We start from the raw sequence: 23,794 nt of genomic DNA on the forward strand, positions 1-23,794 counted from the left end.
ACATAAATATAAAATCGATCGAGAAAGTTGAAGTGGAAATAAGGATTAATAATAATAGGTTGCGTTTCTTTAGTTGGGCTCACCAATGTAGAATTATGGTCTACTATTATATTAGTACTGCTCTAATAATAGACCTAATCCTAAATTTGTAGATTTGTCATGATATAACTGCCTAATCTATAAGATCTTACGTGGAAGTCACACCATCGACTACACCAACTCACTGTATCGTATCAATTACCAATACATGATGTAGAACAACGTTAAGCTAGAGAAGGAACAATATATTTAATACGAATAGAAGATATAAGATAACATTCAGATGGACCACGCCTGCATGGCCGAGCCATGCCACTCGATCAACTCCAGTCCATTCAATTCATTCTTCGCGCCTTCTCCATCGTTAGGTATTTATCCGCGTTAAATATTGAATATCTATTTTCTGAGTAGTCTCGTGTTCAGCTTTGTGGATTGTGCGGTTATTGTTCAATGCCACTACAGATGCACTGAGTAAGTCATTATAAGAAAGGAATCACCAGATAGAAAATCAGACTTTGAAAGGTTGGCTTCCAATCATCTTTTAAATTTATGGGGTTTGCTTCGTGTACTTGGATTGTGTCACTATTACCTTCTGGCGAAAACTTGTTGTCAATTTGATCATCGAAAGCGTAAGTGTTGAACTCAAACCCAAGCTTCTCGTTGCCAAACTGTTCAGTAATCGGTTGTATGGTAGTTATCGAAGATTAACTTTGATTCACCAGTCTGAATTGTTTTCCATAAGTTGTGAGACCTCAGTTGTCTCGAATCAAGTGTAATCGGTACTGTACCCAAATAGCTTAGAGTTACCTAAAGTAAACTTGGTTTGGAAGATAGGAAATAAGAGTATACGTAGTCTTATACTATAACCGTGTTGTAATCAAGATGGGTCTTTGTAGAATGTGCTTTCGTCGGTCCATTTTTTGTGTGGTTACGTCCTACATCCTTGCTTCTTGATATCTGCATCAATCACGAGCGATTAGTTTTTGTGGTATTCTCATATGACTACTTGTCCCAGGTAAGCGTAGGTAATATGTGTGAGTTTATTTGAGAAACTTATCGACGCTTGGAAATACCGATAGCTATTGAAGTATGCATGAATCGTGTTTCGTTTAGTTTTTAAGTTTTGGCAATATCTGATGGATAGCTAGTTACTTCCAAACTATGGTAAATAATGACTAAGTCGCATTCACTGCATGCTTTTGGGGACCAGAGACAGTTATTGAACACTATAATGCTAATCAAGAAAAGTTAACTAGTTCACATTAGCTGGACACTAGGGTATTGAGGATTGAATAGTAAAGCCGCACTTTTTCGGAATAACGCTAAGTACGTTTGCCAGGGTAAGTCGTCGTTCTTCTCCCTAGCTTATTTCTGAGAAATAAGTGCGTTTAGTAGTGTTTGTACTGAATATAAACAATTCTAGACCGTAGATTATGTGTTTGTTCATCGCTCTTGGTTCAGATTCTGTGTATATACAGATAGGTTAAAAATGAGACTTGAGAAATACGTAGTCATGGATTAACATCTCCCACTTTGATTAGTTTTACCCATCACACGCCCTCTAACGTATCTACCGTTATCATTATCAGCTTGTCCCTATCCCGCCTTTACGATCTCCATTTATCTATGGTCCCTACACTTATTTTTGCTCACACTGCATTAATATTTTATTAATTCATTCATTAGTTTACCTCTTCGATTACTCATCATTTATTAAATTTTCCTCACCCAGACCTTTTATTTTTTTAGTCATGACTATGCGGCTTCCTCTCAGGTCATTTAATATATGTTTGTTCTAGAAACCCCAGCCCCCAAATACCCTGTTACGCCCGAGAGTGGAGAGAGTCAGCTCTCCCTCTCGAAATGATCTCACATGATCATGTAACACTGCCAGGAAAGTCTTACTTGCTGCCTTCTCGCGGCATTACTGTTGTTTACGAATTTGAGAAGACGAAAAGCGAATGTCTGTCAGGCGCTTTAACCGGGTTCGTGGTATGGAAGATCCATCTAGGGGAGTTGGAAAATCTTGATTCCAAACCAATTGTGCACATCGGTTCCAGGATACTAAAGGGACAGGTGGAGTATGAACCAACAGTTGGTCACCGGCTACCATGGGACTGCATCTCCTTATGATGCTCCACTGCTTTTTTCATTAGACCTTTAGGTCACAGACTCGGGGAGTGTCTCCCTAAGAAAACCACCTGCTTCGGTTACGGCCACCGGACAGTGTCCCAGCCTTCACATGAATCGAATGACTTATGTGGCGCATATCTTTATGGTGCCTTCTTGTATCTATGTTTATGTATTTAAATAAATAAAATAAAATACGAATAATTATCAAACTAATTAGAGCTATCGCAGTTAACTGGTTAAACTCCTTCCTATTGGACATTACCGGAGATTTGAAGCAGTACAGAAGCAATAAGAGACTATCGCAACGAAATTAACCGGTTTGAATTGACTCGTCACGGTGTTGGATATTGAAACCTCGTGCGTAAAATACATGGACCTTTGAGGGACGCTAAAGTGAACTTGATAAAACACCTACTTATTAGGATTGTAAGAGGGTATAAAGAGAGTATAAAGAATTAATACTAAGATACCGGGTTTAAAGTTAGAGTCAGGAATGAGACTTAGGCGTTCATCAGGAAATGACATCAGCTATAATGTCAAAGTGCTATTTGGCCAAATGTATGAATGATTTTCGCCTCAAAATTCAAGACTATCCTTAACTTCATTGGCCCATCCTAGTTATAGTCTCGTCATTACATTTTTGTCAAAGAACTGGATTGGATATCAAAAAGCTACATAGTAGTCTCCTCTTGGTATCCGAGAGTAGTGATCGCTTTAAATTTCAGAGGAAATGAAGGGCCTTCACATGATTCGCGTGACACTGTTGGAGACTTTGCTCTCCCTCCTCCCATCATCTGACCCGTTGACGATGTACGATGTTCTATCCTCTGAATGCTTTTGTTGACTCAATCACATACAGAGAGCTTTCCAAGGAAATGGCCAACAGCTACATAGACTGGTTATACCAAACTTTGCAATAGTACTTTCCTGTTGAATAGTGCAGCGTAGAAGAATTAATAGTTACCTAAAAACCTCGAAAGATCCTCTTATTGGGGTGGATAACGGTTTGACATTGGTCTCAGTAGTTCAGTTGCACTGTCTATCGTTGATTTCTTAATTCCTGAGATTTGTGTCATTCCATACTTTTCATTATTGAGTTTCATTTGTTCGTTTTATGTTTAGGTCCCATTGGAACAAGTAGTACTAGCCAACCACTTGTGCTCGGTTTTACTTTTGCTCTCCATAAAATAATGTGAATTATGCTAGCTTAGACCGATATAAATCCATCCCGCTTTCTACTTTGTCGTTAACTAACCAACTAACTGAAATGTGTAACAATGTTTAAGATTTCGGATGACGAAAAAAACTGCATGAGACTTTCTAATATTCTTATCTGATTGTCGCAGTGTATGATGACTGTAATTTTTCTGAAGTATCCAGACCGGATAGGATCTTTGTTTTGGGAATCCACATCACAAACTTTAAACCTCAGTAATTAGTCATATCGGACCAGTAGCAATTTTTATATCATCTGGTTCCTAGGAACTAAATAGTCAATTAGGCATTGTTCAACTCAAATTCAAGTTTATCTACTCAGAAATCTAGGACATTTTTATTGGCGATGAGAGTCGCTTGAGTAAACACACTGATAACTACTGTTATGGAAGATTTTATTATTTGTAATAAGGGTATGTGGATTGTTAGACAAACAGTGCTGAATAATCAATGGACTCGAATGTTACGGTGTGGTCGAGTAATAGGCACTTATGAGGGAAGACTATTGACACGAACACCTAAATAAACTGCTATCCAAAACAAGGGTATCAGCTGCAAAGTAAGTTTTTTGTAATAGAATTATTTACTTGTATGCGCTGTGTTTACCCAATAATAAGCATGATTAGATACTTTAACCGAATGAAAAATATCAGTTTTTCATATCACTCATTCGCCAACAAACCAACACCTGTTTAACTTAATTCTTGACGATCATATCGAGCACTACTAAGGGGTTATATTGTCCGGAGGAATGTTACTTTCTGCCTAGAATTTTCGTAGATTAAGCTATTTATACAGACTAATTCAATGACTAACCTTATCAAATACATAACTTACCGTCTTTTTTCTCTCAATTTTCAGGGGTATTAAATTAATCATTATATTCCGTAGTAAAAGTTATTCTATTATCGTTTGTATGGTAGGTTTCATTACTACCGAATTACTGTTGGATATTATCCTATGCTAACATATTTTCACTTACTTTTTTATAGGCATATTTTCGTTAGCCATGATGGACTCCAGAGATGAAGTTGTCTTAGCTTTGACAGATGATATGGATACTGGTTCATCTTCAGACGGACCTCATAGCCCATCAACACGACGCTCAGCTGTAATCGGTCATTTCCTCTTCCGTTCTTCTGCTTTGATTATATATATACTATGCGCTTGGTTTACAACGTCTTTCGTTCTTCCGTTTATCTTTATACTTGTTTGCTTATCACTCGATTTTTGGGTTGTAAAAAATATTTCTGGACGCATCTTAGTTGGTTTACGTTGGTCGAGCTATACTGATGACGCCGGAGTGGTACATTGGCGATATGATTCACGTAAACCTTCACCTATAGATTCTGCTGATGTTTCTTCCCTTAGTCGACGTGAATTAGCCGCTCGTATGGCTAGACAACAATTATCTCGTTTATTTTGGATTGGTTTAATTGCAAGTCCAGCAATATGGTGTATATTTTTCTTGGCGTCATTATTTTCATTGCATATTCGTTGGGCTTTTGTCTGTACTATCGCTTTGTGTATGAATATAGCAAATGTTTATGGTTATATTCGTTGTTGGATGTCTAATATGAATGAAGGTGAATCAAATATTTTAAAAGTAATCAAATCTACAGCAACTAGCAAAATGTCTAGTTTATGGCCTTCATCTCAAACTAAATCCAATCTAAATAACACATCTGGAAGTGGTCTACCATTAGTTGCCTAACAAGCAAAACAAACAAACAAACACACATCTCACGTATTCCTCTATACATAATGTAAAAAAAAGAGACTCAGTAAATATGTTCTGATTTTTAACTGTGATATAACCATAAAATTGCACCTTATTTCTGATTATGCATCTTACACTTCTCAATTTTATCGGATATTTAATATCATAAAAGGAAACAATATATGGTGTAAATGTAATGTCAAACATGTAGGTACTTGGAAAAGAACAGAGTATATTTTCTATTTAGATTAATATAATCAATTGTTTCCATTGTGTGAGATGAATTCAATTTTTAATATTGCTAATTGTATATGTTTCCTAAATAAATAAACATCTACTTAGTTACAGAAAGAAAAAAATATTCATCAGACTTTTGAAGGTAAAATACTTAATTCAGTCATCAATAGGATTGGTAAACAATCCATATGTTAATGGTTTTTGATGATGCAAGTTTTCTTTTTGATTTCAAATTCTTGTTATGATTATTTCCAGCTTACTTGCATTAGGGTTTTCATGTAACAGGTGTTTATTTTTCCTCTCTCTCTATCTCCTCCTATTTTACAGTAGTAAAACATGACCGGTAAGAGTAGAAGATATCCGTAGGTTACTAGTATTTAATCATAGGTGTCTTCGAAGCATTGATCGTATATCCTGGGACCATCGAGTAAGCAACGCAGTTGTTAGGAAGCGGATACTAGGTAAGGATGGCAAATCAATTGATGAAGTGATGAAACTCCATCAATTGAGATAGCTGGGATATATATTACATAAGCCCAACCACCGACTGCCCCGATGGGCGATATTTTATGGTGTAGGAGTAAGTTGGAAGAAAGTTAGGGGCGGCCAAACCAAAACATGGCACAAATTCATGAAATCATTGACAAGTGAACTGAGCCATGTTGGTAGGTATAGAATAACTGGTTGGGATCCGTGAGACGATAGCAACTGATGGTTGGAGACCCTGAATGACATGACTCAAAATCATTTCCAATGGTGCAGGTGTATCCACTCTTTGTGTTCTCCCAAATTCTAATTTTCTGGATCTTTCATGTCCCTTTTTTTTCTCTTTCCAAATTTATTTCACTGGATTATACTGTTTGAATAACATCTTCCAATCCTAATCTTCCCGATTATTGCTTAAACTCTTACTACCTCTACCACTATGTGGTCTGAATCGACGATTGTATCTGTGTGCTGATGTGGTATGGCAAGGTGAACTGATGTATGTACGTACGAAGTTCTACGGTGTTGTTAACTGATTGACTCTCCTATGTGTGGGTCTGATATGAAAGTTATCTCAGTTATTACGAAAAAATTACATGACAACAGGATAGTATTTTCTGTAACGTTCACTTCTCACCAATATTTTCTGTTAAGAAAAGGAAGCATAGTGGAAGTTGACACATTTGGTTATAAAAATAAGGTCAATTCATTGTGAAATCGTGACTAATAAATGTTCATGATTTCTGTTTTGAGCGCTTCAGAGTTTACCTTGACATCTTATTGCTAATTTATAAGTACTCAGATTAGATTTCTCCAAAATGGTTAATACTGTTCTGATGTAATTTGAGAAGTATTTACTCTGAACTATTGAATGTCCTTGATCAGTTGTTTGGCATGATAACGTCACTGAACATTCATTTCCCTCTAAAATCCAGGGGGAAACTGTTTCGCCTATTCCTGGAACTCCGTGGTTGTGTACAGACATGGTCCCATTAGGTAAGCTTCAGGTATTGCTGTGAGCACAATACACTAGTTCAACTATTTTAACAGCTTATTTATGATATAGTTTAATCCTCCGAACTTTTTTGGCTGCACAAGCCATAAGTTTCAACTAGAACTGTGAAAACTCAATATCCGTGCCCACATCATGTAAAAATACTTGAAAAACTTGGGGATAAGCTGGGTTAGGGATAGTCTCGATAGCCTGTGAGTCTGATCGCAAATCAGAGGATAGCTGCTTGAGTTGTCACACGGACGTTTCAGTATCAGTTCTTGATATATCAGCTCCCTACTTTAATTGTCTTATCCACTGGGCGTAGTGATATATTCTAATTTTATGTTAGCCTTTTCTAACTACCTACCGTTGTGAGAAGGCGAAACCACTAGAGATGCTGGTTTCCTAAGGGAAACATCTTACTGCCGTCACAATCACCTTGAGAATAAATGCTAGACGGAGGTAAAACTTTATTTAATTTGATCGATGAGGTACTTCGTGCATGAATATGCTTCGACACTTTGGTTGTATGAAGGCGAAAAACAAATGTCTCAATGAAATTAAATAAGGGATAATGAAAACAATGTGATTGTCAAAGGTAATTAAACTATACAACGTATTGCTTTATAAAAACACAAAAAGAGGCTGTTGTAAGCCCATTGAAACTTCTATTATATGCTACTGTAATTTAGACATTTAACCCATTATATATAGTTATGTGTGAGCTTGATCGAACATATATCTGCACATCAATCTTCATTTATCCTCCGATTGGTTATTTACACAGTCAATCAATAACTTACCCACAATTAATTAACACCTATAAAATATATATGGATTTTTCGATTCTGTCTTCCCAATGTGCTTGCCTTTCGTATGCTTGTGGATTTTATTAATTATTAACAATACACTAACTATCCCAACAACTAGTATTCTGTTCTAGCTTCTGAATATTCTCGAGTAAATTCATAGTAATACTACTAGGATAATTGGCCTACTAAAATACTCATTTAATGGGATATCATCTATTAGAGTCGAAGGAAATTAGCCTTTACAAGACCACAGCAAGATCGCTTATGTGGTCCATTCAAAGTCGTGTATGGTAACACATCTGAAGTCATCGAACTGCATAATTCCAGAGACTCCGTACAAACGGATGTGATAAGTAAACATATCAACCTAGTCACCCTTTATTTCATGTTGATATCATTGACTGATCACCGTTTTTCCAACCAATCTCAGCGTTATCAAATAACGTTATTAGTTCATCATCCACAATACTTTTTTAAATAACCTCACCTGGGATTAAGGTTGAGCTATAAGCTGTACTATACACAAGCATATATATGGATCTTTGGTTACAGATACAGTGTTGTCGCTGAATAGGAATAATTCTGTACTGATATAGCGTGAATACTTGTCATATATCATCTGCGTCTCACGAGCTTGAGGTAGGAATGCTCTCACATCATTGTGCAATTGACTGTAATGCTCAAGTTAAGGATACAGTGTATGTGACAGTCGTTTTAGGATGTCATCAATCTCTGATTTTCAGCGTAGATTGGTATTATTTGCCAGAAGATTATTAGCAATCAAAATTACCCAAGTACACCAACCTTTTCACTGTTTTGAGAGTTGCTCATTATGGAGACTACATGTATACAATGGTTTTAGTGTACCATGTACTAGTGCTTTGGTATGACATTAATCTAACTCTTACGAAAACTGATCATTGATTGAATTTGTGTAACGTATATAACAGCTGAAGTTTAATTAAATCTATGTGATAGGATGAGATTAGAAAGCAAAATTACATTTCGTTTACTCGTGATTTATATCCAATATTACTTTCGTTTTCTTAATTCAATATGATAATTACACAGTATAGTATTTGTTTGGGTTTCCAGTATGATAATTTATTCGATATAATACTGATTTATCTAAGTGTAATGTTTGTTCAATATATAATATTCTTGTATTAAGTCCACATAAACTATGCTTAGTATGACATACTACATGGTGTTCGTTGTAACTTTGGGTATCTTTTATTTCAATGGTTGAGATCATGAGTCAGTTGAAGCTAGACAACCATCGGAAACCTGGAAGCACTGGACGGCCGTTTCGTCCTAGTATGGGACTCCCCAACAGTACGCATCCACGATCCCGCCTCGTGAGATTCGAAACCAGGATCTATCGGTGTCGCGCGCGAGCACTTAACTACTAGATCACTGAGCCGGCATGCAACTGTGTTAATGTCTAACTTCAACTAATCCACGAAATTGAGCGACACATCCACCATTGTCATCAGTGAGTTGCTATCTCACAGCTGATATGGTTGAACTCCACTGGTTACTGCTTCTCACTAGAACTCCAAGAAATACCTCTTGAAGTCAGTCACTAGTGGGCGTATGTTGATTCATATAAAAAGGGTTTTTTTATGGATATTATAGTAATTTCAATGGTTGAGATCGTAGTGTGGGGTCGAGTCGCGATTGACTATGATCACCACCACAGGAAGATTACATGCCAGTTATTAGATTAGATCCCTCCATAGGCCAAAAACCAGAAGACAGTTGATGGTTGTGATAAGGTATATTTGTTGGCAATTTCGTGGTATCGAAATAATATTGAGATCGTGCCAAAGTTTACAAGCGGGACTACTGAGCGTACGCGAGTCCGTGCAAGGTCACAGTTAACGGAAGAATGTTTGTTTTTAGTACACTTAAACAAACAGCTTTATTACAGTCCTGTCGAACAATTGAACGACAGTTTTGGTGTCGATGAACTAGACATTGGATACGATGATTGAATGACATCCCTAAGCTTTTCATTAGGATAAAAAATCTGCTTTTTCCTCGAAATTTATTACAAAAAAGGCTTGAGAAATGTTACTGAAATTTTCAACGCGGCAAGACTATAATTTATGGACGAACCAATCAGATTTAGGATAACAGGTCATGGATTTTTAAGCAAAGATGGATAGTGGCTAGCAGTGGAATCCATGACGCGCGTTTCGTCCTATTTGGGACTCGTCAGTTGGATGTACCTGCATCCCACAGTTGATGTTTACTCCGGGATTCGAACCCAGTGCCGTTCGCTCCAAACAACACCTAGTGGATTTAAACTTCACCCCGTTGCACAAGCAATCAGCTATCAGTACTCAGTAGCTAAGTGGATAACGTGATGGTGTTTGAGGCGAACGGCACTGGGTTCGAGTCCCAGAGTGAACACCGACTCTAAGATGCAGATACATCCAGCTGACGAGTCCTGAATAGGACGAAACGTGCGTCCTGGATTCCACTACTAGCCACTATCTATATTTGCTTAAAAAGCCTGCGACTTAAGGCTATATCGAGGTAATCCGCACAGGATGTACATATGCCAACATGCGACTGATCAATTGCAGTCCTAAATAACAGTGGGAAGTTACAAGTAAACACCGAGGTCATGGATTTTGGTGTAAAATTCACTCCTCCATTTAGCTAAATAGAGTTTTGGGATTATAGCTGATGTCAGTTTGTGATGAAAACTCTAAATCTAGTTCCCAACCTTAACCATCAACTGTAAATCATAATTGTAATTCCTTATACTGGTTTATAACCCTCATTTAGTCCTAGTTAGTAGGTGGACACATTATGAAGGTCACTTTGGCGTCGCTCAAACGTCTTCCATAAATTATAGTCTCACCTTCAACTTTAATTTGAATGAATATTTACAGATTAGAATATTTATTCTAACCGGTAATAATATCAAGCCAAGATTATATTATGTGTATGACAGATTTCACTGATAGACAAATGAAGTAACATAACTAGTTAAAAATAATGAATATTGACTAGTTCACATTCATATTTTTGATTTGATGGAGAAGGTTTGTAGCTTTAGAGGATAACCTTAACTAAAGTCATCAGAACAAATTGCCAGTCGTATGTGGAGAAATTTGAATACTGGTGAACCTGTCTAAGAAGGTAATGTAAGCTTAACTATTGGACTATACAGCTCAGAATGCAACTCTACTAAAATTCATGCTTTTTCTTGACTGATAGCAAGTCATTCTATAATAATAAGAGGGAGGGGAGAAAGTGCTGAATTAAGGTTATCAGTTTCAGCATTTCACATTGATAACTTTCAAGTTTCGACGGTTACATTTTATGTTGGATATATGTTCAAGGTATGTGTCATTTGCTTTGTAGTGACCTACTTTCATTAAGAGAACGCAATTGTTTTAATGGAGACAATTATTATTATAACCAGTTTTACCAGTGATTGTTTTACTGTACTTGTTTGTTTAACTGTACTAAAGACATTCTTTCTTCCGTTGATTGTCACCTTGCACGCACTTACGTTTGCTCAGTGATTCCGCTTGTACTCCTTTGGTACGATCTCGGTATTATTTCGATACCACGAGATCGCCAACAAATACATCTTGACTACAGCCATCAACTACCTTGTGATATTTGACTTACGGGAGATCTTATCGACTAACTGGCACGTAGTCTTCCTGTAGTGGTGATCATAGTCAAACGCGACTCGATGCCACACTACAGTTTCTCGTTGTTAAGATGTTCGACTGCGATATTTGAGTTCTAATAAGACTGTCAACACTTACTATAATATCAGAGGATTTATTCGATAAGATCCATAATATCTTGAAGTTCACTATAAATTACTATTATACATAATGAATAAATCTCTGATCGAGGATATTTTGTCAGTAATGGTAAGTGACTGTTCAAATGAGCTGTAATAATAGGTAAAAGCCAGCTTGTTGGGGACTTGGACAATACTCGTAACCAATGATTGGATAACATGGATTAGAATTGGTCACCATGGCACAAATACATGTACTCTTTGTGTTAAATAATTTTCATTCTTTTCGAATTGTACCATGTACGTATAATAAATTTTCGCTACAACTAATACTGTTAATACTTTAAAATTTGTCTTGATAATTTCACCTCGTTATTCTGATTCTGTGTTGTAACATGAACTAGATTCTACAGTATTTATGACTGAGTGACTGATTTTGTTGATAATGTGTCTAAAAGCTGTTCACTATCGATGATGAGTGTGGTGTATGCTACTGATATCGATAGATATAAGTAGTATGTATTATCAATCAAAAGTGGAATACCTAGCGGTAAAAGTTTGAGAAAATCGAAGAGAACGAGTACAGAGAATGATTAGTATGGAGGAAATGAAGGATAAACAAAGTTTGAGACAATTGATAGATATTTTACAAATGAAGTATTATTGTTTGGTTGTCAGATTTTACCAAGACATTCTGTAATGTTAAATTAAGATATATTTGGTTGTCCCCATTAGTGTTATCATTCACTACGATCATATTAATGATAATGAGAACAGATGAAATGACTATTTCGTAAATGCCCTGCATATATTGAAAAGGAAAGTTCACTATTCATAAAATTACTTATCAATATAATCGGTTTTTACGGAAACAGTCAGTCAGTCAGTCAGTAACAACGTCGAACTCCGTACGTACGTACATACATCAGTTCGAGTTACCATACCACATTAGCACAGATATGCAGTTGTCGACCCAAATTCCGTAGTGGTAGAGGTGGTAAGAGTATAAGCAGTAATCGGAAAGATTAGAGTTTGAAGATGTTATTAAAGGAGTATAATCCAGTGAAATAAATTTGGAAAGAGAAAAAAGAGAAAAGGAGGATTCAGAAGATTAGAATTTGGCAGAACACAAAGAGTGGATGCACCTATTCAAACCATTGCAAACGATTTTGAGTCATGTCATTCAGGGTCTCCAACCATCAGTTGCTATCATCTCACGGATCCCAACCAGGTAGTCTACACCTACCAACATGACTCAGTCCACTTGTCAATGACTTCATAAATTTGTGCCGTTTTGGTTTGGCCGCCCCTAACTTCCTTCCAACTTACTTTTACACCATAAAACATCGCACGTCTGGGCAGTTGATGGTTGGGCATACGTAACACGTGTCCCAGCCATCTCAACTGATTAAGTTTCACTACTTCATCAATTGACTTGCTACCCTTACCTAGTACCCGTTTCCTAACAACTGCATTACTTACTCAGTGGTCCCAGGATATACGATCAATGTTCTGAAGACACCTATGATCAAATACTAGTAACCGTTTTACAGAAACATCAATAGAGTGATCCTGATTTATTATTATTATTATTATTATTATTATTATTATTATTGTATAAAACGTGTGTGTAAACTATTTGATAAATAGTGACAATTTTACACTGAAATTATCATATATGCGTGACTATAGGAAAACAAAAGTGATGAACATTTCTGTCTATAATAAATGTACAAAAATACATAAGTAGTATATAACGCTAGTCAGGAATAGAATATCTCACAACAGAAGGTCAAGAAGATCGAGAAGAAAGGAACAAGAACAGAAAGTAATTGGTATGAAAATGAGGAAACCATGAAGTTTGATATGATTGATTGACATTTTGCAAAAAAACAATTATAAAATATTCACTGTATGCTTCACAGATTTTACTAAGAGATACTGTAATTCTAATTCATATACATTTGGTTGTCCCCACTTATGTTCGCCTTCATTTACATTAGGTATCATTGCCAACAAGGAGTGGGGAAGTGTGCTGTTCTGTGAACGTTGATTTAGGCCTAGAATTAAGATGCTAATTGATGTGATATGTGCTATTTATATCGACATATAACACTAGTCAGGAATAGAATGATTTTCCCAGGAACATCATTAGAGTGATCCTGCTCTATGGTTAATGTATAAAACTTGTGTGTAAACTATTTGATAAATAGTGACCATTTCACATGGATATTATCATATATGTGTAACTATGGCAACACAAAACTGATGAACTATTCTGATTATAATAAATGTACAAAAATATGTGAAAAATTAAAAAAAATTTTTTCGGAAAAAAACAAAAAAAAAACTGTATCACCTAGAATATTCCATCACTTCAATATTCATTAGGCAAATAAAAATGCAAATAGTAATAGAGATGTTTTTTCTTTTCTTTGTCATAACAAAGAAAAACAAAATAGAAAAGAAAAAAAGAAACGAAAAGAAAAAAAGAAAAAGAAAAACAATCAATATTTACAAAACAATAAAAAAACATGACAGATCTCCTTATTTCACTATAATCATTACTGATTATAAATAAGTATCCAGTTATCTATCTATCTATATAGTTCTCTTTAGTTAGAAGATCTAGTTGAGTTTGAATATTGAATATTGAACATTTATTGATTTTGTTCTAATGATGAAACCTGTGAAAAAGTAACGAAAAAAAAGTAACTAGTGTCATGTAATCAGTTTGAATAATAAACTTTTCACAGATTGAAATCATGAGTCAATTGAAGGTAGACTATCATGAAAAACCTGGAAGCACTGAAGGGCCGTTTCGTCCTAGTATGGGACGCCTCAGCAGTGCACACCCACGATACCGCACCCCGCGAGATTCAAGGCTAGAACCTATCAGTCTCAAGCATGAGCGCTTAACAACTAGACCACTGAGCCGGCATCCAATGGTGTTGATGTCTAACTTCAACCAATCCACGAAGTTGCGCCACCGTACACCATTGTCTTCAGTGAGCTGATATCTCACAACAGACCTGGTCTAGTTGGTTAAGCGCCTGGCTCGAGACTGATAGGTCCTCGGTTCGAATCTCGCGGGGTGCGGGATCGTGGATGAGCACTGCTGAGGAGTCCCGTACTAGGACGAAGCGGCCGTCCAGTGCTTTCAGGTTTTCCATGGTGGTCTAGCTTCAATCGACTCATGATTTCGATCTGTGAAATTTCTAAAATCTCCACAAACCCCTTCTGATAATAAACTTTTGTAAAACAAAAATAATGTGAATGGGGTTGTGGAGATGATTAACAAGTTCTTGATTGATGTTAGAACATTATTGAAAACTTGGAAGTACTGGACGGTTGTTTCATTCTATTGTATGACACCTCAGCAGTGTGCATTCACGATCTCACCTTGCGAGATTTTAAACCAAGGCTTTCGATCTCGTATGGGATGAACAAAGACTGTCTACCTTTTATGACACTTTCAAATTACAAAATATGTCAAAACAGAATATATATTGCATACGATGTCGGTTGCTATAACCAATTCAGTAGTGTGATATGTGTTACGTATATCGACATAAGTAGTATGTAATGCGAGTAAGGAATGGAACATCTCGTAGCAGAAAATGAAGAAGATAGAGGAGGAAAGTATGGGAACAGGGAGCAATTGGTAGGGAAATGCAGGAACAATCAAATCTGATATGGTTGACTAATATTTGTAAAAGGAACAGTCAAATTTGAGATTTGACATTTTGCAAATGAAGTATTTACTGTATGATTCTCAGATTTTACGGTTGTCCTCACATGTGTTCTCGTTTACTACATTTGGTATCGCTACCAACTAGGAGTAAGGAGGGATGTTGTTCTACGGACACCGATGCGGGCCTGGAACTGAGGTGCTAGTTGGTGCGGTATGTCCTAATGATATCGACAGATATAAGCAGTATGTATCATTAATCGAAGGTGGAATGCCTGGTAGTAGAAGTTTGGGAGAATTTAAGCGAAGAGAATGAGAATTAAGAATAATTTGTGTGTAATCGAAGGAACAGTGACGTGTGAGACAATTAATGGACATCATCAGGAATCAGTAGCTGAGTGGATAACGTGGTGGCGTTTTGTGTGAATGGTATTGTGTTGGAGTCCCAGAGTGAACATCAACTGTGGGATGCAGGTACATCGAACTGACGAATCCCAAATATGACGAAACGTGCGTCACACTGAATTCCACTACTAGCTATTATCCTTCTTTGCTTAGAATGCTTGTGACCTAAGGCCATATCGAGGCAATCGGCACAAAATGCACATATGCCTAAAAGAGACTGGTCAATTACAGTCCTAAACATCAGTGGGAAGATTCATTTAAACTATACCATGTGAATTAATGAACATCTTGCAAATAATGTATTTACTGTATGTTTTTTTCTTTCTATTATATCAAGTCACTGTAATTTCGTATTATATATAATCGGTTTTCTTCACTAATATTCTCCTTGGATCTTGTAGGGAAGTGAAAAAAAGAGGAAGGCCAAAGAACACATTCCGTCGGGAAATAGAAGCAAATATGAAAACGATGAATAACAACTGCAAAAGATTGCCCAGAACAAGGTTTGAATGGAGAGTGTTAGTTGGCGACCTATAGTCCTCCACGAGGACTAACAAGCGTAAGTAAGTAAGTAAGCAAGTAAGTAAGTAAGCAAGTAAGTAAGCAAAGTAAGCAAAGTAGAGTAAGTAAGGCAAAGTAGAGTAAGTAAGGCAAGGCAAGTGAAGCAAGTGAGGCAAGGCAAGGCAAGGCAAGGCAAAGTAAAGTAAGTAAGTAAGTAAGTGATTGAGTGAGTGAGTGAGTGAGTGAGTGAGTGAGTGAGTGAGTGAGTGAGTGAGTGAGTGAGTGAGTGATATCCACCTTGACTACAATAATATATAAATAACTGAAATTACAATAATAGCTTACTTCATTACAATTGCATTCTTCATTAACATTCTTCATATCATATTGATCAGTTACTTGACAACTATCTATTTGTAGTAGAGATAATGAATTCTCTTCATTCACCACATAAATCTCTTCAGTATCAATTATAATATTATCATAATCAGCACTGCTATTGTCTCTATGATCAATGATGTTTCTATTATTCATTAATTGATTTGATAGTGTATCCTTATTGATTTGATGTTGAAACCGAATATAATTATCATTACTATTATTATTATTACCATTACCATTACTATTATTATTATTATTACTATTGTTACTATTACTATTATTACTGTTACTATTACTATTATGATTACTACCATTATTACTACTATTATTATTACTATTACTATTATTATTACCATTATTATTATTATTACTACTACTACTACTATTACCATTATTACTACTACTATTATTATTATTATTATCATTATTATTATTATTATATGTGTTAATTCCAATTAAATAATTATAATTATCTAATATAGTTTGAACATATTCTCCCGGGAATAAATTAATTCTACTATTGACATATAAATTTTTTAACCAATCATAATTCATTTGTGTATATTGTGTATAATCTTCAATCATTGTTGAATGATTCTCATTGAATGAATTATGATGATAAATTTGTTGATATGATTCTATACTACTTATATTTGTTTGAGTAGATGTTAATGGTATCGTTGTATCAGTAGTAGTAATACAATGAGTTAAAAATTCTAATGCATTTTTTGTTATATTTTGATTAGTTAAATTATATTTACGAAGTTCAGGCTGAAAAAGAAAAACAAAAAGAAAGTGAATAATGAATTTCAGCAAAATATCTATATACTATTTTAATAGTTGAGTTCATGAGTCAATTGAAGTTAGATCATCATGGCAGACCGTTTTGTTCTAATATGAGACTCCTCATTAGTGTGCATTCACGATCCTGCCCCACTTATAGCTTTTACGAGCGAATGTTTGACCTGTGGACCAATCAGTAGGCATCTATGGTGTTATTGTTTAATTTCAACTAATCCACGAAATTTAGCGACAAATCCATCATTGTCTTCAGTGAGTTACTATCTCACAAAACACCCAGGTTTCCCATGGTAGTCTTGTTCAGTTGACTCATGAGTTAAACACTATCATTGTTGGATGCCTGCACACTGGTTTACAGGCTAAGCATTCACATGTGAGACCAGAGGTCCTAGGTCCGATTACCGTGTGAGGGATCGTGGATGCACAATGCTGAGAAGTACCATACTAGGACAAAACTGTCATCCAGTGCTGCCAGGTTTGTAATGGTGGTCTAAAATTGATACATTCATGATCTCAATCAAAAAGTCAACAATCTCCACAACCCTATACTGATAATAAATCTTTAGTAAAACAAGGAAGATGAAAATAGATTGAAGATAAAGAAATCGTACATAGCTGTTTCGTTTGAGTTTAAGACTACTAAAAATCTAATATTAATCAGAGGATAATCCTAAACGCCTGAAATGTACAATGAACGTTTATTTTATCTTTAACATTAGTTATTATTAGACAAATTGACGTAATGATTATGAGATCACCGTTAGGCCTCATTTTCATTGATTTCGTCTTGGCTGAGCTATAAAATGAATCCTGCTTGAAGGCCATCGATAAACTAGATCTATACTGCTGTTACTTCAACAACACATTCATCACCTAAGGTTTTATAGTTCATAGCTGCCAAAGAAATCTGGCTAGATATCCTACAAGCAAAGCAAAATATACCTAACCGAATAATGCCTTAAAGATCACTTCGTGATTTCACCTGGACCACAATTAAAAACCTGGAAATAATAAATGACCATTTCGTCCTAGTATGATACTTTTCAGCAGTGCGCGATCATGACCTCACATGTGATAACCTAACGTAGGATCTCCGGTCTTGCGCGAACGTTATAACCTTCAAGTTTTTAATGATGGTCTAACTAAGATCAGTTCCAGTTCATTCATTCAAGTTGAACCTAATTCTTATATTGAAATATCACTATAAATAATATACACATCTTATAATCACTTTGTACTTTTTATATTAATGATTCTTTATTTCAATGCTCCTGAACGAATGTATATAGATATCAAAATTTATTGAATAACATTCAGAGAGTAGATGGACTCAATGTTGCACCGTTTGATTCATTCATTTGTTCAATTTCCATTCTCTGTCATATCAGAAAATGCAGACAACTATTAGTTGTCTAATGTTTATTTACTTATGTGTAAGAAAGTTGCTGGATTAAACAATCACTTCGATGATGTTTGAGTTTTGTGGCACATTTTAATCGCTAAAGATTTCAATCTGTATCTAATACCACCTGTGAAATAATTTTGAGTATGGGTAGAATATCATTAACGAATAGTATGTTCCAATTTCAATGATTTCTTAACATATCGAGTGTGAGAGATATCCCATTACAGGCAATAAAAGATGACCATGTAATATCGTGAATTGATTGTGATTAGATAACAATATCGTTGGAAGCAAACTCAATGATCTAGAGGTTAAAGCGTCTTGGTTTAGATTATGACATTTGAGATCGTGGATGCATGTGTTATGCTCCTATAAGTATAATGAATGGTAACTTTTAGGATCCATTACGGACCAATACTATACGTATATTTTTATCGTATAATTGTTATGTAACTAAACTATTCATATCCGTGTCCCACTTATTATGAGCTTTGTTTTGACCTATGAACTGTTATTATACGATTTACCATTCGTTGAGTTATGCCCTGTCTGTTAATCACTACCTCCCTCATTCACAGTCACATTGGGCTAAATCTTGTACAAATGTTGTTTCCTATTTTATTGGTACGATATGGTCTGTTTGGTTGGTATATAAACCCAGTATGTTTTAAATACATGATTCATATCTCAGAAGCTAAGATTGGTGTTCTGGACTTAACAGGCAGATCTAGGCAGGAAGCAGGACGTATAAGTACTCTAGACTGTTTGTACGGGTTTTATGCGTCATTGGTCCGATTGATAATTCACTGTACTCTAATTGGTAGTATCGTTGGGTTATACACTAACAGGGCTCACAGGCCACAAGTTATACCAGCGTGTTACTTAAAAGTCTTATACTAGGACAAAGTAATCGTCTAGTATTTCTAGGTTTTCACTAATAATCTAGAATCTGTGTATGATTTCACAACTGTGAAAAATTCTACAACCTCCACAAAACCCTTAACTGATACCATATCAATTCAATCATTTTAGAAAAATGGAAATATACTTTGGAAAATGTTAATTTTGTTAATATAAACTTCCTAAGTACTATTTCGTTTATCTGAATGGACCCATATGATCATCAAAACTGTTTCTTCTAGAGATTACTACTGAAACTCCATATATATTTAAACATGTTTTGAACTAACCGTTATGAATAAGTAACGATTAGGTGTTGCTTTCATTTCACATAAAGCTGAACATAATTCTTTGAATGTTGGTCTAAGATTTGGATCTGCTTGCCAACCTATTTATTTGCAAGTTAAACAAAAACAAACAAAAAAACAGTAAGTAAAAACAGAGGGTTAAATTAGTTTAAAAATGGTTGAAATATTTATTGTTCACGTCTAGCCCGACCTTTGTTGATACCTTAATGTGGTGGTCGGGCTTTCCTATCGTGATGAGTCAATCAAGCTAGGCTGACTGGAACAATTGTTCCTCAAGGTCCTGTCACGCCAGACAGGTTGGCTGAAGAAAGGTAAGACTAAAAGCAGCAAACCAAAGATCCAAAGACGAAGTCGTATTGATGACTGTACAGACGTGTGACGACAGTAAGGTGTTTCCTTCAGACAACCAGTATAACAGCAATTCTGCCTTCTTACAAGGAGGGTTGGGATTAGAAAAGGTCGACCCTAAAGATGTACACTTCACCTTATTCCACGGGTTTCCGTCTCCAGTGGTAAGGTCCCAATAACTACGGAGCTAACACGAAAATTACCGGTCTGAAGTAGTTGTCCGTTGTGCACTGCGGCCACGTTCTCAGGTCACTAGGACTAACTCTAACCCCATTTCTTATTCAGGTACGTCTAGAAGAACCCTTTCACGGTGTGGGCAACCGGGAAATGAAAACTGCCCTTAAACCTCTAATAGCACTCAAGACCGCTGATATGATGTCTAGGATCGGTTACTACTCAATAGTTGTGAGGAAAACCACTTTTACATAAGTTGAAGGTGCTAATAAGATACTTATAATGAGGAATTCCTTTATTGTATAAACAGTGAACAAGAACCAACTGTTGTTTACGAATGAATAAAAGAACCAATTCATTTGTATTGTTTGCTTGAATCTTCATATTATTGTTTAGCATTAAAATAGATCATCTTCTTCTTAGTATGTATTCATCCAGTACGGTTTGTTTTGTTACTACCATTAGGTCACAAGTATTATAGGCAGAGATGGATAATGGTTAGTAGAGGAATCCAGCATGTTCATTTCATCCTATACGGTACACGTCAGTTGAATGTGAAGGATCCACATATCCCGAAAAAGATGAATCAATTGTAGATACATCTAGTTGATGAGCCCAAAACATGATGAAACATACATTCTGGATTCTACTGCTAGTTACCGTCCATCTTTGTTGATAAAAGAATTATTTACGAAAATTTTCATAAAACACTTATGTGAATACATAACAGAGTAACAGTAGACTATAATAAACTTACATTGTAACATTAAACAATAAAAGTCAAGACTTGTTGTTTCTGGTTGAGGTAAACGATTTCCTTTCTCTAAAAAATCTAATAAATCTCTTGCATGAATATTTTCATATGGTCGATGCCCAAATGTACACATTTCCCATAAAGTTATACCTAGATACAAAAAAATGTATACATATCCATATAAATTATTTGTATAATCTTGAATCTTTTCAAAAAGTAGTTCAATGCAATGATCCAATTTGTATTTTTATCCATTATTTGGATACAGAGGGGTAGCCCACAAGTCACTTGATTTGTGTGTGTGTGCCGTGTTACTGCTCGCGTGCTCAGGCCGATGTAGGTGATTTTCTTAGGAAATCACACCTGGAGCCTCTAAGGAGTATCAGTTCCCTCAAGATTACAGGTACACCTTTCTGATGAGTGCCAAATGGCACGGAATTCAGGTCTAGGGTTTCCTGTTGACTACCTCCAACTACCACCTTATAATTGATTTTGTTTTCACGTTTTTACAATACATAGAATCATTATCATGAATTTGGTGTTCATCTTGTTGTGTTAATGAGATGTGGCAACTTGAACCGACGCATATATGTGCCCGGTGCTACGTTATAGCTGAGTGACTAACTGGTCATGAAAGTTATGAACTTAATCCCGTTGGAAGTGAAAAGTATGCACTGACTAGAATTCAATAATTATGATCAGTCAGTTAGTGAGCTACAATTTAAGATCAGGCACATATATGCATCGGTCCAAGTTGCCATACCTCATTAACACAACAAGATGAACACTGGATTCATAGACGTAGTTACTTCAGTGGGGTAATATATAGAAGAAAGATTGCATATAAAAGTATAGTATTGGAAGAAAGAATTAGTTCGTAGAAAGAAAGATGTTAAGTGATTTTAATCTCTTAGTTTAAGGGAAGACAGAGAGTGTATACTCCGACGCCATTGTGATTGATTCTGAGCCATGTCACACATAGTCTCCAACCATTGGTTACGATAGTCACATGGACCCCAACCAATTAGTCTGCATATACCAACATGGCTCAGATTAGAAGTTAGTGATTTCAAGCACTGATGCCACGTTTTGGTTTGGCCGCCCCTAACTTCCTTCCAACCATCTCCAACACCGGTTAGCATTGCACGTCGTGGTAATCGGTGTTCATGCATACGTAACACGTGGCCCAAACATTTTAGTCGATGAAGATTCATAACCTCATCAACTGACTTACCATCATTTCCTAATACCCTGCGTCTAACCTCACTATTACTTACCCGATGATCCCAGCAGACGCCAGCAATATTTCTAAGATATCCGTGGTCAAATACTAGTAGCTTGTGGCAAGCCCATTTGGCCACTGTATCATTTGTCTATTCATTGTAACTCAGACTCTTAATTCACTATGTTAATTTCAGTGTGTATGATCGAATGCATCGCTGTACATTAACCCTTAAGCTATCCTCCTATTGGTTTCAATGTGCAGATAATCGATAATTTATCCACACCCAATTAATTCTCAAAAATATATATGGATTTTTAACACACACTCACTCACTCTGTTTCATCGTGTGCTTGCTCACCGTACGCTTGTGGATTTTTATTAATCATTAACAATAAACTATCTCTATAACTGGTGTTCAGGCTTCTCAATAATCTCGAGTAAATCCGCAATTCTACTAGGAGATTAAGCCTACCTTAAATACTCAGTTCACGGGATATTATTTATTGGAGTCAGACATTGAGGACATTAGCCTCAACATATTGGTTAGCCGCCGTTTCAACAAGCTTACGAGTGTCTTCTACTCTTAATGGCCATGTTTCGCTGCCGTAAATTAAAACAGAACGGACTGCCGTTCAGTATACTCGTTCTTTTATTGATAGACAGATGTAAGACATTCTTTGGGTATTATTATTTTTTGCTGACTATAATAGATCCTTAAAATGTTGCTTTTCAGAGCTTCTTAAGTTTCAATTAAATGTGAAGGAATAATAAACATAATATAATCATTATAAACTTACCATATGACCAAACATCTGATTTACTTGAAAATATTCTATCTTGTATACATTCAATTGCGAGCCATTTAATTGGCATACGTCCTCCACTAGCATGATATTCACTATGTATTGTATCTAAACATTTAGCTAAACCAAAATCAGTTATTTGTACCTATGAAAATAAACAAATGTAATATAGATGTTATTATGAATACATTTCATTTTCTTACGACTCTTTTTATAGAATGTTTAGTATACTGGTTAGCATCTAATGAATTCTACATTAATTATAGTATAACTTAAACTTGAACTAATTGACCACTATAAAAATCCAATCGTTATTCCAGACTAAACGTAGATATTGAAATCACAAGTTGATTTAAGCTTAATCACTACTGAAAACCTGGAAGCCCTAGATGGCTATTTCGTCCTAGTATAGGACTCCTCAGCAGTGCATATCCATTTAATATCATTGAGTGATTAAAGTGGCCTAGCGGTCTAGAAGTTAGGCGTTGGTACGCAAAACCGAAGGTCCTGGGTTCGAGTTCCATATGTAGGATCGTAGACAAAACAGCCATCTAGTGCATCCAGGTTTTTCAGTGGTGGTCTAACATCAGTCAGTTCATGATTTCAACTATTAAATTACTTTCAATAACACTAAATAGTTTTTCATTGAATGTTTTGTAGATCGTTCTATTCAATGGTTACTTT

The 23,794-nt window shown here is 35.8% G+C and overlaps 2 protein-coding genes across 2 annotated transcripts in view; one reads left to right on the forward strand and one right to left on the reverse strand.

Moving 5' to 3' along the window:
• Nucleotides 1-1,285: 1,285 nt before the first annotated feature.
• Nucleotides 1,286-16,041, forward strand: FAM18A (Golgi apparatus membrane protein TVP23 A). The gene is made up of 3 exons (XM_035729600.2): nt 1,286-1,379; nt 4,380-5,486; nt 15,912-16,041. Exon 2 carries the CDS (start codon nt 4,397-4,399, stop codon nt 5,099-5,101), a length of 705 nt encoding a protein of 234 aa, XP_035586409.2. The 5' UTR covers nt 1,286-1,379; nt 4,380-4,396; the 3' UTR covers nt 5,102-5,486; nt 15,912-16,041.
• The window catches only part of ERBB2_3 (Receptor tyrosine-protein kinase erbB-2), a gene marked incomplete at its 3' end in the record, with an annotated part of 58,653 nt that continues 48,933 nt past the window's right edge, over nt 14,075-23,794 (reverse strand). The window contains exons 17-21 of the mRNA XM_051219561.1: nt 23,105-23,255; nt 21,086-21,232; nt 19,789-19,886; nt 16,357-17,163; nt 14,075-14,101 (exon numbers count right to left, since the gene is read on the reverse strand). Of these exons, the coding sequence (XP_051065088.1) occupies nt 14,075-14,101; nt 16,357-17,163; nt 19,789-19,886; nt 21,086-21,232; nt 23,105-23,255 (1,230 nt within the window). The remainder of the gene's footprint in view (nt 14,102-16,356; nt 17,164-19,788; nt 19,887-21,085; nt 21,233-23,104; nt 23,256-23,794) is intronic.

The sequence above is a fragment of the Schistosoma haematobium genome, chromosome 5 (genome assembly GCF_000699445.3).
Source record: "Schistosoma haematobium chromosome 5, whole genome shotgun sequence".
NCBI classification, from domain to species: Eukaryota; Metazoa; Platyhelminthes; class Trematoda; order Strigeidida; family Schistosomatidae; genus Schistosoma; species Schistosoma haematobium.

What these genes read in the sequence shown, in the direction of transcription:
- FAM18A (XM_035729600.2), top strand. Translation starts at nt 4,397, where the DNA reads ATGATGGACTCCAGAGATGAAGTTGTCTTAGCTTTGACAGATGATATG.